Source organism: Trematomus bernacchii, unplaced genomic scaffold (assembly GCF_902827165.1).
Source record: "Trematomus bernacchii unplaced genomic scaffold, fTreBer1.1, whole genome shotgun sequence".
In the NCBI taxonomy this organism is placed as follows: domain Eukaryota; kingdom Metazoa; phylum Chordata; class Actinopteri; order Perciformes; family Nototheniidae; genus Trematomus; species Trematomus bernacchii.
Window position 1 is genome coordinate 3,909,850 of NW_022987689.1, and position 17,721 is coordinate 3,927,570.

General features: G+C 41.3%; 1 protein-coding gene across 8 annotated transcripts; it reads left to right on the forward strand.

Annotated features, from left to right (window-relative positions):
• Positions 1-456: 456 nt before the first annotated feature.
• On the forward strand, positions 457-16,148 carry gigyf2 (GRB10 interacting GYF protein 2). Of its 8 annotated transcripts, none has more exons than XM_034137615.1 (29): positions 457-585; positions 2,574-2,625; positions 2,809-2,974; positions 3,097-3,192; positions 3,392-3,500; positions 4,881-4,986; positions 5,105-5,145; positions 5,239-5,274; positions 5,405-5,572; positions 5,972-6,180; positions 6,366-6,501; positions 7,047-7,271; positions 7,389-7,558; positions 8,368-8,524; positions 8,645-8,811; positions 9,405-9,499; positions 9,825-9,947; positions 10,899-11,029; positions 11,117-11,253; positions 11,783-11,923; positions 12,029-12,187; positions 12,275-12,517; positions 12,594-12,719; positions 12,813-13,100; positions 13,584-13,789; positions 13,927-14,081; positions 14,188-14,387; positions 15,018-15,156; positions 15,234-16,148. In XM_034137615.1, the coding sequence occupies exons 2-29, from the start codon at positions 2,588-2,590 to the stop codon at positions 15,299-15,301; spliced, it is 4,035 nt and encodes a 1,344-aa protein (XP_033993506.1). In that variant the 5' UTR covers positions 457-585; positions 2,574-2,587; the 3' UTR covers positions 15,302-16,148. The 8 variants fall into 8 exon arrangements, with proteins under 8 accessions (XP_033993506.1, XP_033993508.1, XP_033993509.1 ...); XM_034137617.1 differs by having other exon boundaries at positions 15,021-15,156; XM_034137618.1 differs by having other exon boundaries at positions 14,188-14,381.
• Positions 16,149-17,721: the final 1,573 nt, after the last annotated feature.

Sequence of the window (17,721 nt, forward strand, 5' to 3'; positions counted from 1 at the left end):
ATATAGTATGCACCTGTGGCATACAACATCCTTTATTTGTATGTCTTTCGCCCATCTATCTGTTTCAGCAAGAGCAGCAGGGTAGCTTGTATATGTTACTCCAGGTGTAAGTTTTGTTATATTTCACATTATTAATCAAAATGTGTAAAGTAACTAAAGATAGTAAATAAATGTAGTGGAGAACAAGTACCCTTTCCATCTCTGAATAATAGAAGTAGGCCTAGTAGAAGAGTAGAAGTACAAATTACTTGAGTGAATGTACTTAGTTAGGCCTACTTTACACCACTGCTGATTATTTATTATCTTGTATTTATCAATGCATTTATAGATTTAAATACGGATGTGTTTTGTGATATATTTTTGTTCAACATGAGAGTGATACAAAAACATGGATAATATTCACCTGGTTGTTTGAGAAAACCGCACCAGTCAGCAAATCTGTACACGGCATACGGGTTTTGGTTTTATCAGATGTCATGTGACCTACACTCAGCCATCTTGTGGAAATCGAGAGAGAGAGAGAGAGAGAGAGAGAGAGCGCCACACAACTCGCATACAAACCTTGTGCTGTCAGAACAAGCAGAGGTAAGACAGCCAAAGTTTAATACACTAACGAAGGAAAATCGTATATTTCGGTAAAGCTCCATGTCAGAGAGTCATATTGTGACGAGCTGTTGTGCTTGGGATTGTTGTTAAACCAACATGTTTGCTTGGCCTCGCAGCACCGGGCTCCAGTGACTCAGTATGCCGCGTCCGGACCGAGTGAAGTGCGGGATGGTTAGAGGAGGAAATGTTGTTGTGGATCCAGGCTGCGCGAAGGCCGCGTGTAGCTAGTTAGCCCAACTGTTAGCATGCTAGCATTGAGGATAGGGATTAACTCCTGTGTCAGATCAGTGTTGCCTTGGTCATTTACGTTAGACCATATGACAATGCGTCTTTCCTTATGGGTAACACATGTATTTCAGTGCATTATGTCTCATCTTCACGTATGACACGCAGACATTAGCTACGTTGGGATATAACGCTTATTGCTAGCTGGCGAAATGCAGATGGCTAGCTAATGCGCTAGCATAACTACCGTTGGCTAACAAGAATACCCTGGTGTGGCAAATGCAAGTAGAAAGTAACACAACTCTACTGCCAACATTCAACATAACTATTAATCCACGGTCAACCATTATCCGATAGGAAATGTGTTGACTAATGTCAGTTACGTTCGTCTTGTGTAAAGCTACATTACCCATGTTAGCTGTGCATTGGACTGGTTAGCTTGCTATTTTAGCTAACGTTAGTGATGATTTCCACTTAACCTTCCCGATTGACTATTTCGGGTCTTGCCAACTTTAACATGCATCAGTAGTGTTAACCAGAGTTAGCCACAATGTACTACAGCACGGTGGGTTAGTGTGACTCACGGTATTTAGCTGTGTGTTTGATTTGCGTTAACGTTACACGATGTACAGAAAGTGTTAAGTTAACAATCGGGATAGCTTTGAAAGAACACAGGGATCTGTCACCTTTTTCGCTGATTCAATCCATATACCTTTTTTAAAAGTCACAACCAAACTTTTAAAGGGTATTTTGTTTTGAACGGATTGGGTAGTTTGCGAGATAGGATCAAAAGTAATTTCTTACAAGTCGTACCTTTTTTATTTATTTAAACTTTTGTTTGTATACTGTATTTTAACACTGGTGCATGTGCAAGTCGTGTAGGGGAATTGTCACAAATGCTTGTAACTTCAATGTAGTTATTGTATTTATTGCTTTAACCACCAAGTTACACGTGGCTTATCCTGGCTTCCATATGGTCAGTGTGTGTACTGTCGCCGTTTGTGCCCGATATTTGAACAAGCTTTGCCAAGTCATAAATCATTGTTTTCCAGTCAAAGTATGAAGGAAAAGTCTTGGTAATGGATAAACATATATAAAAGAACTTCAAATCCTATTGGCAAAAAACATTTTTTTAGTGGTTTATTTCCTAAAGGCTGCATTCGTTGTCAGTTACAGGTGTCCAGACCCTCTTTGCAGACTGGGAGACTTCCTAAAATAGCTTGAGCAGATTGAAATTGTACACTGCTAGTGGGATGGGCTATATATCCTGAGGAGTTGTAATTCTTTAGAGCTGGTAACAAAACCTTACATCTATTTCCAAATTATATTGAGCAGAATTTTTTTTCTATGGTAAATTAGTTGTGATAAATAATTGATTAAGAAAAACCGTTATTGTAAAACAACATGGTTTATATTGTATTTTTGTAGATAGTTATTGATTGCAAGATGGTACTGCAGTTAACATTGACAATAACCTAATCTAGTTTTCCTTAAAAAAAAAATGCAAATGATTTTTTGAATGGTAATACATGTGCATCCCTAAAACCACAGACTACTGAATTGTTAGTAAATGTTTATTTAACAAAACAAGTTACATCATCTGTAGAATTTTTCTTTTCTGTCCAATTTTTAGGTAAATTATTTACAGAGACAATGTGTACATTTAATTTCCAACCGTAGTACTGCTATACTATAATGATACTAAGTGGCACTAATCCCTTTTCTTCTTTTTATATCTGTAGAACTTCGAGGAAGAATGGCCGAAACCCAGACACTTAACTTTGGACCAGAATGGTAAATGAACTGGCATAAATTCATGATTGGTCGGAATGAAATGATTTGGAAGTTGTGAAACTGGTTTTATGTAAAGTCATACATGTTCAGACATGTCTAGTGCCACCTCAGCTTTTTAAGTGTTTTCTGCTCTTCTTATGTCCCTTCTGCTTTTACCACCCTTTCTCCTCCTCTCTTTTGCAGGCTCCGTGCCTTGTCTGGAGGTGGGAGCAGCGGTATTGGTGGTGGTGGAGGAGGCGGCTGTGGGGTTGTCTCTCCACCCCTCTCACCTGCATTGCCAAAGTATAAACTCGCAGAATATCGCTACGGAAGAGAAGAAATGTTAGCACTTTATATAGAGGATGACAAGGTTGGTAGGCCTCCAGATTATATTAATTATTGTATAATTAAATAACTTGTACAAGTTGTATTCCTGCCAGGATTAGATATTCATTCTCCTTGTTTTCGTCTAATTGTTTTTCTCTCTGCCAGATCCCCTTAGACCTTCACGATAAAGAGTTCCTGCCCATATTGCAAGAGGAGCCCTTGCCGCCCCTGGCACTCGTGTCTTTTACAGAGGAGGAACAGGTAGGTGTTCTTTTACCAGGTCTTTATCTAGGTCAGAGATCAGAAACAGTTCCAGACCAAGATATATATCATACTGCCCTCAGGCTTATTGTAATTTCTCAGATTGCGTTTGGCAATCTGGTTACCAAATAAAGAGCAGGCAGAAAGTTAAGAGTGTATCTTTTGTCCCCAATCCCCCCTCCCTCTTTTGTGTTTGCAGAGAAATTTTTCCATGTCTGTAAACAGTTCAGCTGTACTCCGGCTGACAGGGCGTGGAAGCGGTCCGATAGTAGGGGCACCAAGAGGCCGAAGTACCTCAAGGGGTAGAGGTAAGAATTTAATTAAGATCATACCAGGATGTTTCATGTTTCCTTGCTCTTTTCAATGGTGGATTTCTTTTTTAAGTTACTCTTTATTTAAGCTATTTTGCCTATGCAGTTTCAGAAGTCACAACAAGCATAGATATTTAGGAAGCCTTTGAAGAATCCTGCCAGCTGGGACAAGGAGTGTAATATTAGCACTCTGTAGGTATTGTGCCTGATCAGCACACATTACTGCAGCTGCTTGAATTGTTGATGTGTCTAAAACATGGAGAAACCTGTTTGAGTTCAGTCTGATGGTATCAAGAACACACACACATTCAGACACCGTATTCCTCCTCAAATCAGTTTAATCTGCATTCTGTATTTTACAGTGCTTTTTATACTGCTAAATCTGAAGGCTCAACCTACTCCCCAACTCTCAAGTACTGTCAATTCAGTCACTTGATAGTATCGACCGTTTTTAAAACGCATAAAATAATAATTTGACCAGTGGGGTATTTACTAAAGGATTTTATGTTGTAGAACAAAACATGAAAACATGTATTTGGCTTTTGTAAACCACAGACCTTACTTCAGCCATCTAATCAAAAAATAAAAGCATTGACTTGAATACAAGCAAACCAGCAATGCTAAAATGCTGACTCATTTCTGGGTTTTAGGACTCATTCCTGCACCACTCTTTTTCTTCACCACTTTAGCTCTTGTTCTCTTCACTGTTTATTGTGCATCCTTGTATAAATATGGAAAAGTACAGCATTATTAGATTTTGGGCATGGATCATGGTATTTCAGCTATATATGTATGCGTATTATAGGGCTGCTCGATTATGGCAAAAATCATAATCTCGATTATTTGGGTCTAATTGATATCACGATTATTAAAAACGATTATCCATTTACTTTGAAAACATCAATTACTTGAAAAAAAAAAAGGTGTAGTATGTTTTTAACAGTTGATTACCCTGAACCTTAAGTATAATTCAATTGAAAACCCAATTAAAAAAAATATTTTTGTTTTTTTAAATTAATAATAATAATAAAAAATAAAAAGAACAATCGTTTTATTTCGATTATGTTGTTTTCATAATCGTTGCAAGCCAAAATCGTAATTGCGATTAAAATAAGATTAATTGAGCAGCCCTAGCGTATTATAAAGTGAATCCACCCAATACTAATGGCTGCACAAGGTGCTATAGACTTTCTGATGTGGAAAATCTACATATGTCTTGTGCGACCCCTGCTGAGGTTTGAATTGAATTTGGTCCTTTGACCACATGTTGAATATCCCACCTAAAGACTAGTTCATGCTAAGCAGTCGCACATAGTAAGTAGCTAATTAACCCTCTTAAGGTCACGTTAACTCACGTCAACCTGTGGTTGTCCTCAGGCCGGGGAAGAGGAGATGGAGGGTTTTACCAAAGAAGTTTTGATGATGTGGAAGGTTTTGGTCGTGGAGCGAGGGAGATGCATCGCTCCCAAAGCTGGGAAGAAAGGTATGAAGATGCCCATTTGTGGTGTTACGTTTAAAAGAAATAGTTTTAACCGTATGCAAATGCTCATTCAATATGTTTGTAATGAGCATACATAATGTGTTTTTATTTATCTCACTAGGGGAGAAAGAAGGTTTGAAAAACCAGGTCGAAAAGACCCCGGTCAGTGTTAAATTCTGTTGCACTAATAATCAATACATGATGTATTCATTGGCAAAAGCACTGACTTATCTACTTGTTGCTCTCTCTCCTCAGTTGAAGTTGTTCCAGGACATTTTCCGATGATTCCCGGTAAGTGTGCTTTTGTTGTTTAAAATTGACCAGTGATTTCAGATTTCTTAAGTAAGTGTAAACGGCTGTGGTTGAAAATAACAGTGATAGCTTTACTTTTAACTAACCCTCCACCCACTACTCTCTGCAGTCCGAGTCAACTATGAAGACGGTGTAACCGGCCTACCGAGGAAGCAAGACTTCACGCGTTCAGAGAGTGAGAACTGGCGTTCTGCTCAGAATGGTGAGGATGATGAGGGGGGCTGGTGCCCGGCGGGGTCTCGATGGGACAGTGAGCGGTGGTGCCTCCCGAGCCCAGGTGGGGGCAGTACTGACCCTTTAACCAATATCTCTATATTCAAATGAAAAAGAAGCTTTATGTTGACCTGCAGTGTTTGTTGTTTAGTTAGTGACTGATTAGGGTGCAGTTGTGTTGCAGTCTGTAAACTGTTGTAGGGGCTGTCACACGTATTTCAGCGCGCGACAGAATATATTCTTACCTTCTGCTAACTTAAGGGGTATTTTCAAGCACAACTTCTTCATGTGTATGATGGAAAGTTTGTCATTGTGGATATCAGCATAATATACTTCAACGAATGGCACATGTTTTATGTAAATGGCATAATTCAATGCAAGCCTAATTGCGGCCATCTTCATGAAGCTACTGTACATTTTGGGATTATGATTGTTTCAAAATGCTACCTATTTATCTTTTCAGCGGAAGGGCCTCGGTCGGCAGGGTGGCGGGAACTCCCAGATCAGCGTCGTCGTTTCCCATTCGATGCCAGAGAAGACGAGCGTGGCTACAGGAGGCCGCGATCAGGCAGCGGCAGCCTGGACGACGACAGCCTGCCAGAGTGGTGTCTGGAGGACGCAGACGAGGAGGCGGGCACCTTCGACTCATCGGGGGCCTTCCTCTCACTCAAGGTTAGAGGACACCTGAGAATAAATCAATGAGTTTCTTTTGAATGAAGTATTGATTTGCCATTTATTCATATAAATGGCTCGTCCACACTATTACGGAGCAGATCATCTCTTTGGGGCCAAGTCTGAATGTTCTTTGGGATACTAGCTTTGTAGTTGCTGTAATTTTGTTCTTTTTGTGTATTCAGAAAGCTTCCAAGGAGCCAATTCTGGAGGAGGGAGAGCTGGACTTCAAACCCTTGGAAGAGTGTGAAGAAGGCCTGGAAGAGGACGACTGTCAGCTCAAAGGGACCAAAGATATTGAAACGGATGCAGAACGAAAAGGTCAGATATGTTGTTTTTCCTTACTCATGGTTTCCCTCGGCGCATCAGCCCAATACAGCAGGGATTTGCATTTCCATTGCACTAAGGCTACCTGCTTCAAGGTGTGTCTTTAACTCCATCCTTTCTTAGGAGTGGCTGTGAAACAGTGGATAAGACTTTTCATTTCCATTGAAGCCTTCTAAATATAAGTAACTTTGTTTTTGAAAGGCTTTTAATATGAATATCATATGATATTCAGAAACTCCATCAGCAGTAACTTTACAAGACTGTTGTCATAGTGAAGGTGAAATCAAATGTGATACAGATATTTGAAAGTACAAGCAAGGATTTAGAAGATCATTTAAAAATACTAACCACAGAGATTTGGTATGAAGCTACAAAAATACTGAAAGCTTAAAAAAAAAAAACACGTTTGTCTCTGTGACTCAAATAGCTATGTTTATTGTTTAGTACTGCAACATCATCCCTCAAGAGAACTCGCATCTTTTTTTAGACAAGGCCCCCATCTCATTACTATAAATCTTTTTCTTTTTTTTTTTATATAGAGTATTCGAGAGCATCAGAGGCTTTACCTGCAGCCCCTCCGGTCTCCGAGCCTCACTCTCGGTCCCTGATCCAGCCAAACGGAACAGAAGAGTCCGAGAGGCCGATTGAACGGCAGCCACCGTTGGAGCTGCCCCCAGAGAACGGCAAAGCCCCCCTGAACGTCCCCATGTCCAACAGCATGCGTGAATCCCTACCCATGAACCACATTTCTACAACCCTTGCAGGTGGGATTTGAGTTTTTAATTTCCCCTTTAAAATGACTTGTGTTTTTTTTAACCATTTATCCACACCTACCAAGAAAACTACCTAATATCCAATTTTCACTCATGCTGTTTTTGCAGAAGTATCTGCTCCATCACCCAGCGTCCAGCTACCGCAAAAGCACATGGTGGTCCCCACGGCGATGAAACATCCTTTGTCCTTCTCCTCGAGTTTAATGGCACCTATTGGCAGGCCCACGGCTGTGTCACACGACACAGATGAAGACGAGAGACTCAAACACTTTGAGCAGGTAAGTTGGCACATCTAACATGAAAATCTGTCAAAATCAGGCTAGCCTGTATTCCACAAACAGTAGTGAGATATCTCCAACTGAATTGAAGGATCTCTTAAAATCATGTACTTATTGCAGGGTTCTTACGGTCATTAAAAACCTGGAAAATTCATGGGAATTCAAAAATGCTAATTCCAGGCCCTGGGAACAAAAAAAATTCCCCCAAAGTTTTGGAAAAGTCATGGAAATGTAACTAAAGTTGCATCAAATATAATTTATATTTTATCTAATCGCGGAAATAGTAATACTGTAATGATAAATACTGTATCGTATAGTAATGAAACGTAAAATGGCATTTAACTGTCGAGGTATTTTGCTGGTGAGAGATTTGAGTTGCTTTAGCGTGTAGAAGCTAGTACGCCTACTATTTGATTTGTTTTAGACATAACATGTTTCAGACCTTATTTTCCTGTTCCATGTTAAAATAAACCATTTTCAGTGGTACCGCTGAGAAAGAGTAATTTGCTTGGTCATGGAAAATTAGGTAAGGGTCATGGAAAAGTCATTGAAAATCATTGGTGAAAAAGTGTATGAACCCTGTTATTGAAAAGGTTATTTTGAGAATTATAACAGAGGCGTGGCTATTCTTTATTTGAATACTGTGATCTGTGATACATTCCATAGAAGACCATAAAACAATAAAGACAACCCGTGTCCACTAACACTCCAAACACCAGCAGCCATGTTATGTTTGGTCCTAACCCTTTTTTGGTAACGGGTATCTAATTTATTTTCTAAAATGTTGTCTTTCCCCCATGTTTGACCAGGAGGCAGAGAAGATGGTAGCATACCTTCAGGATAGTGTGGTGGATGATAACAGACTTACAGTAAAGACTTCAGAGAAGCCCAAACCTGTAGGCCTTCCGCTCACCAACGAGGCCGCTCTCAAATGGTTCTACAAAGACCCCCAAGGGGAGATACAGGGTGAGAGATTTGAAGAGGTTTTATGTGCTCAAAATGGAACCTAAATTCTGTATATTTCTTTTCACAACAGCTGCAATACCACGCCTTAATCTCTTCTGCTCCCTTTTTGTTCTCTCTCAGGACCATTCAGCAACCCAGAGATGACGGAGTGGTTTCAGGCCGGTTACTTCACCATGTCTCTCTTGGTCAAAAGAGGGTGTGACGAGGTGTTTCAAGCACTGGGGGACATAATAAAGATATGGGGGAGAGTACCGTTCACACCTGGCCCAGCACCGCCTCCTCTACAGGTAAATGTTTGATATGTGTTCTGTTTCATTCATTATGTCCAAAGGTTTGCTTTGTTCTCAGCACTAGTTGCCAGTACTAGCCAGCAGGGGGTGTGATAGTCCACACTTTTTGCCAGTAAGATGTGTCAGGGTAATATTTCATGTACTTTTAAGACCCTTCCTCTCTTCACTTGATGAATTTTGTAAAGGTTTTGTTATGATGCAATTGAGATTTTCTCTTTGAGATGGCAACATTTACAGCTTGCAGATATAACTGCTTTCTGTTTTTTAAAGTAATTTAGTGTCTTGTTTCCTCGATCCTTTTAATGATATTGGCACCCAAAGTTAAACTACTGTACACTGTAATCAGTTGTTAGCATGATCTCTCCATAGCAACAAGGTCAAACTGATTGGTTTATGTTTATTGAAGATGAAATCACCCTTTGAAAATTATATTTAGTAGATGCAACTGTAGTGGCAATTGTAGCCTTGGTTGAATGGGAAAAGGCCACTATTGGCTTTTAGCACAATTGGATATGCAGTTCTAAACTTGTTTGTTTCTATCTACCTTTTGCTGTTAACGGCTATGATTGATCCTGTCTTATGTAATGCAGGCTGAAGGTGATCAGGAGAGGTTGAAGAGGCAGCAGGAGCTCACTGCTCTCAACCTCTACCAGTTACAGCAGCTCCAATATCAATACCTCCTCAGGTACACCCCTCTCACATCTGACACTACTTTGTTTGCCGTGGCAGCCCGATTGCTTTTGTTTAATTCTGACAATAACAAATACACACATCTTAAACTACTTCACTTCCTGGACTTAATACAGGAATAGAGTTAATCGATGCTACATGAATCAAAATGGCTCTCCACCACATAATACAATTATAAATGATATATTACTAAAACTAAATCACATTAATGCATATAGGAACTGAACATACAGTACATTATTTGTCTATATTCATGTGAACAGTAACATATTTTTCCTGTTTGTCTCAATAATCTCGTCCATTTGTCCTCCAATGTTCAGGCAGCAGTATGCTCAGGCGCTGGCTCAGCAGAAAACTCTGAACTCAGCTCCTCTTCAACAGCAGCAGCAACACCAACAGCAGATCAACCTGCTTCTACAGCAATACCAGACCCTCAAGCTAAGGTTGGTACCCTACCTCTTAATACATCTGTACCTGTAGTTAAAGGTAGGGTAGGTAAGAATGGAGAAACCAGCTCGAGTGCGCTAGAATTTGAAAATACACAACCGAAAAAAATCTGCCCCTTCCTTCAGACTTCCTTATAGAGCCCCTCCTCCAACACACACAAACGCACACATGACCAATGAGGGCACGAGATAAATTTGTGCACAGATGGAAGGCTGACAGGCAGGTAGGCCATCCAGTTATTTTAGCCGGGCCGGCTAAAATGATTGGTCGTACTTTTTACAGTATTACGGCTTCCACAGATGACTTTTTTTAATGTATTTATTGTCAAAGCACTTAAGATATTCATTGCTATCGGGATGTTAAGAGCATTCCATGGAATATAACAAAAAGTGTATCTGAAGTGAATTACCTACCCTACCTTTAAGTGATTATAAATGTTGCCTTACATTTATTATTAGGGCTCGGACATGTACATCATTTTGCATAATGGGCTGTAAGAAGTGTTGCTGCACTCGTTCAAATCATGGATTCCTCGAGAAATCGTTGGGAGTCATTTAGACGGAGCCCAACAATGTGGCTCTGTAAATTGGAAATGGCTTATCACAGTAGTACAACTGTAATGCACGAACACTTGTGAAAGAGAAAGCATTAGGAGAGTATTGTCAATATGATATATTAAGAGTATCAACTAATTTTTGAGTGAGGAGGATTCACTTAAAATGTTCCAAAGGCTTCATCTCCCCATGTTTAAAGAAAGACACTGATTCTCCATTTCAGGAAAAGGGTTGCTATGACAAACGGGGACTAAATCTTTTTTTTTGTGCGACGTATTTAATATTTATCTAAAATAATCTTCTTTTAAAATGGGTTATCATAAGGAGTCTTGAGAAGAGTCAATAATGCCTTTTTAAGTGCAGCCTTATTTATCAACATGTATGTTTTTGCAGAGCGTCAGAGAGCCCCCTCCCTCCTGTGACCCGCTCCCCGTCTGTACCTGATACGGGTTCTGTGTGGGAAATGCAGAACTCGTCCTCTCAGGCTTCCTGTACACCCAACGTTCAACAAGCTGCTCCAAACAGTGAGTCTCTGCCTTGAATATTATAATACGTTTGCTTCTTTTGTAACCGCATGATAACAATTAAAAAAAATGTATGTCGTATTACAGCAGGTGTAATGCATCATGTTGTATCGCACTCAACAGCGTGGGATGGCAGCAGCGTGTGGGATTTACCCATCGACTCCGTGGCTCAGGCGCCAACCATCGAGCAGATGCAACAGTTGGAGAAGTCAAAGTCTGCTAAGGTATTCCTGCTTTCTGTTGTCAGTGTGAAATGGTTTTGAAAAGGCTCATCTAACGTCATGATCAGTGTTTCCGCCAGACCAGTGCTGAGAGGGCGTCCACCCCGAGAGCGGGGGGAGGGGGGTGTGACGTCACGTCGGTGTTGTGTTTTTTTCGTCACAGGAACACACTTTGCTGGTGGCGAAAAGAATCCCACCAGACTCCTTTGCCCCTCCAACTGAGGGATGTCCTTTTTCCTTTTCGTAATTTCAAGCGATAAAAACTCTCGATCTTCCCTCAAATTATTATTTTTTTTGGACGCCCTTGACTCGAGTTCAGGGCGTTCCGAGCTGAATAAGGGCCTCAAATGACGGCAAGACGCCCGTCTGGCGGAGACGCTGGTCATGATTGCATTCAATTATCTTGTTTTGGAATTTTTAAGGCTCAAAATTGTAGTTTCTTGTTTCGAAAGATGAGTTGAAGTATGAGTTAAGATATAGGATTGGTCGAAAATGTTCCCTACCATAATAATTTTCTTGTATCATCCCACAGTTGGAGTTGGAAAGGCGCGATGCAGAAATGAGAACAAAAAGGGAGGAAGAGGAGAGGAAACGGCTAGAAGAGGCCATGAGGGCGCGACAGGAGGAAGAACGCAAGCACTTAGCAGAAGAGGAGCTGGCACGGCACAAACAGGTGGAGCATTCACACGATGTCAATCTGAAGGACTTCATGCCTTAGAGCTACTTCTTTATCGTGAGGCAATTTTCTGTGATGACTGACTGTGTTGTGAATCGTTAGGAGGAGGCATTAAGACGGCAGCGAGAGCAAGATGAGGCACAACGCAGGCAAAAAGAGGAAGAGGAGAGAATGGCACAAGAGGAAGCTCTCCATAGATTAGAAGAGAGGCGGAGGGAAGAGGAGGAGAGAAGGAAACGAGAAGAGTTCCTTCGCAAACAGGTAACGAAAACATGTCACACACTTCCTACCTCCTATCTGGATTTATGAAATCTCTCCCTAAATAGAAATGTGTTCTACTTTTATCAGGAGGATGAGCGCAGAAAGCAGGAGGAACTAGAAGCACTGAGGAGGCGCGAGGAGGAGAAGCGAGCAGAGGAAGAGGCAGCAGCTGCTGCGGCTGTTTTAGCACAACAACAACTGGAGGAGCAGAAGAGGAGAGAGCAGGAGGCCCAAAGACAGCAGGAGCAGCAGAGACAGAGGCAGCAGCAGCAGGAGGCGCTCAGGAGGCTGCAGCAGCAACAGCAGCAACAGCAGCTCGCACAGATGAAGGTAACGGCACAGAGGATGCAAAATGGACAGTACAAAATATAAACAAGGTCATTAAATACATCGTCCTGCTCTGCAGCTTCCGTCCTCTTCAAAGTGGGGCCAGCAGTCGTCGGTCAGCGCTGTGAACCAGAACCAGAGCGCCCTGTCACTGGCAGAGATCCAGAAACTGGAAGAGGAGAGAGAACGACAGACGCGAGAAGAGGTAAAGACTGCAGCCATTTCCTTTTCATCTCTCCAAATGTTGTTTTTACGCACACTAACTCGTGTCCTATTTATCCCTCCTCCCCCCCCACAGCAGCGGCGTCAGCAGCAGGAGATGCTGAAGCTCCAGCAGCAGCAGGCCCTGCATCTGGCTCAGCAGCCCCAGGCCAAGATGTCTAGCTGGGGCAGTGTGGCCACACAGCCGGCTGCCACCAAGTCGCTGCTGGAGATTCAGAGGGAGGAAGCCCAGCAGATGAAACAGCGGCAGGAGCAGCCGCCACCACAGCAACAGCAGCAGCAGCAGCAACAACAACAGCAGCCACAGCAGCAGCCGCAACCACAGCCTGTCGTCCCACAGCAGAGCCGCAGTCAAAACAAAACTGTAAGAGACCAATTTTGCACTGTGTCTTATCAGCTAAAGGAGGATATAAGAAATGTACGTGTCCAAAATATTTATTTTGTAACTAACGTTTGGTTATGAAAGCTTGGTTACTCTGAGCAGCTTATTAATATAAGAAATAGCTGCTTAAGAGACAGAATAGGCACTATTTCACTACACAAATCTCATAGAAATTCAAATGATCATCAAAAAGATTTAATATTTTTGCAAAAGAAATAAAAGGGCCAGACGCCAGCATAACATTTATCCTCACCTTTTTGTAATAGATCATTATTTCAGGATTTATTTGAATACAAATGCAACACTTAGGAAAGCTGTTGAACACCTTGGGTTTAAAGAAATTGTGATGTGCATTTTGTTACGTTTGTATGAGCCAATCACTGATTAGGTGATTAAATAATAAGCAGATGAATCACTAATGAAATGTATTGCGTTGTCAGTAACATTGTCTTGCTCTCTTCACAGACATCGTCTCTGAGTAGCTCAGTTTGGGGCTCCATGAACACGAGCCCATCCACTAACTGGGGCTCGGACTCCAGCAGCATTTGGGGCGACACAAACAACTCTAACATGGGCTTCTGGGATGAGGCTGTGAAAGAGGCCGTGCAGCAACCGCCTCCAACCAAGAAAGCCAGCGCGCAGAAGAACAACAAAGGCAACGCCAACCTCAGGTATTTAATAAGAAGGCCAAAAATAACCTTTGTTAGTCACAACCTCCTGCATGACTTACCATGTATGGATATGAGTAATACACAGATCCTAATGACTTCTTTTTGTCTTCCTCCTGCCTTTTTGTGTACACGTTAAGTAACTCTGTGAGTGGGCGGGTCAATAAGAAAGCAGAGGAGGAGGAGGAGAAGTTGGTAAAGTTGTTTCAAGGGGTCAATAAGAGCCAGCAGGACACCTTCATGCAATGGTGTGAGCAAACCTTGCACACCCTCAACACGGCCAACAATTTGGATGGTGAGACTTTAAAAATATACTTTGAAGGGCAGTCCACCTACAACTATTGGAAAAACCATTCCTGGAAGCCAAACTCACAAATATTCTCCGTCTGTCTCCCTGCCAGTTCCCACGTTTGCATCCTTCCTGAAAGAAGTGGACTCTCCGTATGAGGTGCACGACTACGTCCGGGCCTATCTGGGGGACACTCCCGAGGCCAAGGACTTTGCCAAGCAGTTCATCGAACGACGTGCCAAACAGAACGCTAACCAACAGAAACCGGCACCGCAGAACCAACAGCAAGCCCTCAAGCAGCAGCAGCAGCAGGTGAGCCAGACTGAAACCGAACCAAGAGTTAAAGAGTCAACATATGGTGTTGGTCTTGTGTTCACAGATAGAGACGTCTGTCCCTCTTGCTGCCCCAAAAATAGATTGTACTATGGGTTATTTCTGACTTACATGATCAGAGCAACATATCTCTGACGTAGTTTTGCTGTCATTCTCCATCAGCCACAACTGTTATTTACATTTCACCCAGTGACTCCCTCCCTCACGTCACCCCCTTGGATCAGCCCCAAAATATGTAATTGCGCCGCTTATTCCTTGTTACCTAATGGGAATGAAAACCAAACATGTCCATGTGTTCCTCTTTTATAAGCGATCTGGATGCGTATCATATACTTTGATAACGTGTTAACAGGGCAATATTTTGGTGTGTATCACTAATCTAATTTGCACCAAAATGTTTCAGTTTTCTCCCGTGTCATCCAATGGCAGGAATGTTGTGTTTTTATTCATTGTACGATTAAATCACTCTCCATATAACTGGAATAATCATCAACCCAGCTCGGTCTTTGTGCATAATCGTCATAATCACTTTTTGCTGCCACCACATGAAGTCAAGTGGTAACATCTCGACCAGATCTTCAGTCTTTTAAATGTGCGTGTCTGTCTGTCCAGGATTCTGTATGGGGTGGATCATCGTCGGTGTATCAGTCCAACCATACGAGCGTCCAGCAGCAACGCTTTGAGACCGTCACCTCAGGGAAGAAGAAAAAGAAGCAGAAGATGGTCCGCGCAGACCCCAGCCTTCTAGGTAAGGGCTAACACCAGTGTGCTAAATCTGAAAAACCTGCCGACGTGTCATTGCTAACTCACTTTTTTCTTGTTCAGGTTTTTCTGTGAATGCCTCATCTGAGAGACTGAATATGGGAGAGATTGAGACTTTGGAGGACTTTTAAGGGACTGCAGCCAAGCAAACCCCACTGACTGTATCCGTTTTGAACAGCAGCCGTTTTACCCGAACCCCCCCCTGACACCGCCCCCCCGACTGCTTCCACAAGATTCACCTTTTTAATTTCAGTTTCACATTTATCAGATGTACTCTGGTAATCCCTCTTTAAATTTCAGATTGTGAACCAACAGTGATCTCTGAGGCAGGGTGTGTTTTTCCTTTTTGCTTTCGGACCTATAATCTGATGAAATGGACTGGAGCAAAGTGGCCAGTGAAACATCCGACCAGCCCAGAGCAATCACCCAATGAACTTGAGTTTCTGGAAAAAGTCTGCTGGAGCATTGATGTCTGTTGGGCTTCAGCTAGTAGTTCCCGGATTATGTCCTAAAATTCAAAGTGACTTCAAATTTCTAATTTGGCCTCCATTTAATGGGATTTTTTTAAATGTGTGGATATCTGGGAAGGGTGGTTGGGGTATAATGGGAAAGGTTAGAGATTATATCCATTGTTTTTGTTTTATTTATTGAAAGTTTTGTCCCTTCACTTTAATCCCCCCCTTCTCTTTCCCCTCCCTGGTTTCTGCTGGGTGTTCATGGGTAATGACGGCAAAAGCAGAGCCCAAGGATTCGTGGCCACTAATGTCCTGTTTTAAGGACATATCAAAAGCTCCAAGTAGTTATCTATTTCTTGTAAAATACTAGGCTGTTTAAAGAATAAACTTTCAATTCTGCATCTGTATTATAATATATGAAAATGATCTGCTGGAGTCATACTTTTTTTTATTGTGGTATGAAACAATAAAACAGTCTTGTGTGTGGGCTGTTCACACCTCTGTCTGAGCTATTCGGAAAACATCACGCTTGTGCAGTATCATTCACGCGCACTCACTCGGTCACACTGACACATTTTAAAGAGCCGTAAAGGTATAGAGAAAATTAAAAGCTGTAAATAGAATAGTTTGAAGCCAGCTATCAGCATTCACAGTGGTAATGGACTAAAGATAATTTAAATCCCTCTAGAAATAATTTTAAATGAGTAATTATGTAACATGCGTTTTTCACAGTGAATTACTACATATATTCTGCTGACTGTTATTTCCATCTTTCAGTTATGTTTGTGTCAAACAGACCCAATGCAGAAGATTAACTGCCAAATCACAAGTCCCTTATTCTTTTAGACTAATTGCTCTCTAGCTGAAAGACACCCTTGACTTAATTCCTAGATCACAAGTTAAAGCTAGTACATTATTTAAAGTACCATTGTTAATGTACAGCATTGGGAATCTGTACCTCACTTTAATGGCAAATATTGTAATATATACTTCACTTCTTTTCTTATAACAGCTATAGTAATGTTCATGGGATGTATGCAGACCGTTTCTGTAGCCTGATCCCACACTGAAGACAGAAGTTATTTAAAATCCTACATTGTTTATTATCCGTCTCTTCTGAGCTCCCCAGCTTTTTAGAAATGCTATACTCATTTTGCAGGAGCACCCCTTTAAAATATTGTTGCATTAGCAGAGCAGTACAGAATACTTCAAACCTTGGAAACTTTCATAACTTTGACATTTAAATTCTGCGCAACTTTTTTCTTATTTGGTTATTCATTCTACTTAAATGTGGTTCTTTGCACAGGTGCAGATAAAGACTATGAATACGAGTTTTAGATTACAGTTGTGGCTGAGTAGGATTGTTTCTCACTTGTGTAAACCAACAATTTCAATTAACTCTAAAGCATAGTACAGTACAATAGTCAAAATCTATACAAAAAAATAGATGGTATCTTTAATGACATTCACAAAATGTTATTTCTTATATATTGTCCTTCAGTCCATATTTGTTGGCGTTAACCCTTTTAAAGGAAAATAAACACACGTTTCACTGCGCTCACCCTCTAGCTTGCCGCATGCACTGACAAGTTATGTTCATTTAAAAGTTCATTCCAAATACACACTTTAAAATGGCAATGACATCCAGTGTTTCCCACAGAATTTGATTCTATTTGTGGGGGCACCGCAATAAATCAATGTATGGGAAACACTGACATAAAGATCACGACAGACATTTAAAGCTTTATTTCAACATCTAAATATAAGCTTTCAATGTAAAAAAGAAAGTGACATTCGCTTCAACCCTATGCGTCAGTTACGCTAATCCAATAATATAATGCAGTCATTCTATATCTTGTTTTCTTTTGAAACTGCAGGTTTCTGCTACTAAAACCTATCGGATTTTGTTACTTTTAGATCTCAATACTTCCATCACTGCCATCTTTTCTTTGCTGAGACCTTTGTGATGTGACCTGGTCAAGGTCAGCGGTTGCCGAATGTTTACACCGAACATCCAGCTATGTAGCCGGAGGAGTGTGGAGTGGGTGGGCCCTGCGATGATGTGCTCACAAAGTCCACACTGTCCAGACAGTCCT

Excerpts from the sequence above, each read along its gene's own strand:
- gigyf2 (XM_034137615.1), top strand. The coding sequence starts at position 2,588 with ATGGCCGAAACCCAGACACTTAACTTTGGACCAGAATG. Across the intron at positions 2,975-3,096 it reads TTTATATAGAGGATGACAAG|ATCCCCTTAGACCTTCACGA; the intron begins GTTGGTAGGCCT and ends TCTCTCTGCCAG. Across the intron at positions 3,501-4,880 it reads AAGTACCTCAAGGGGTAGAG|GCCGGGGAAGAGGAGATGGA; the intron begins GTAAGAATTTAA and ends GGTTGTCCTCAG.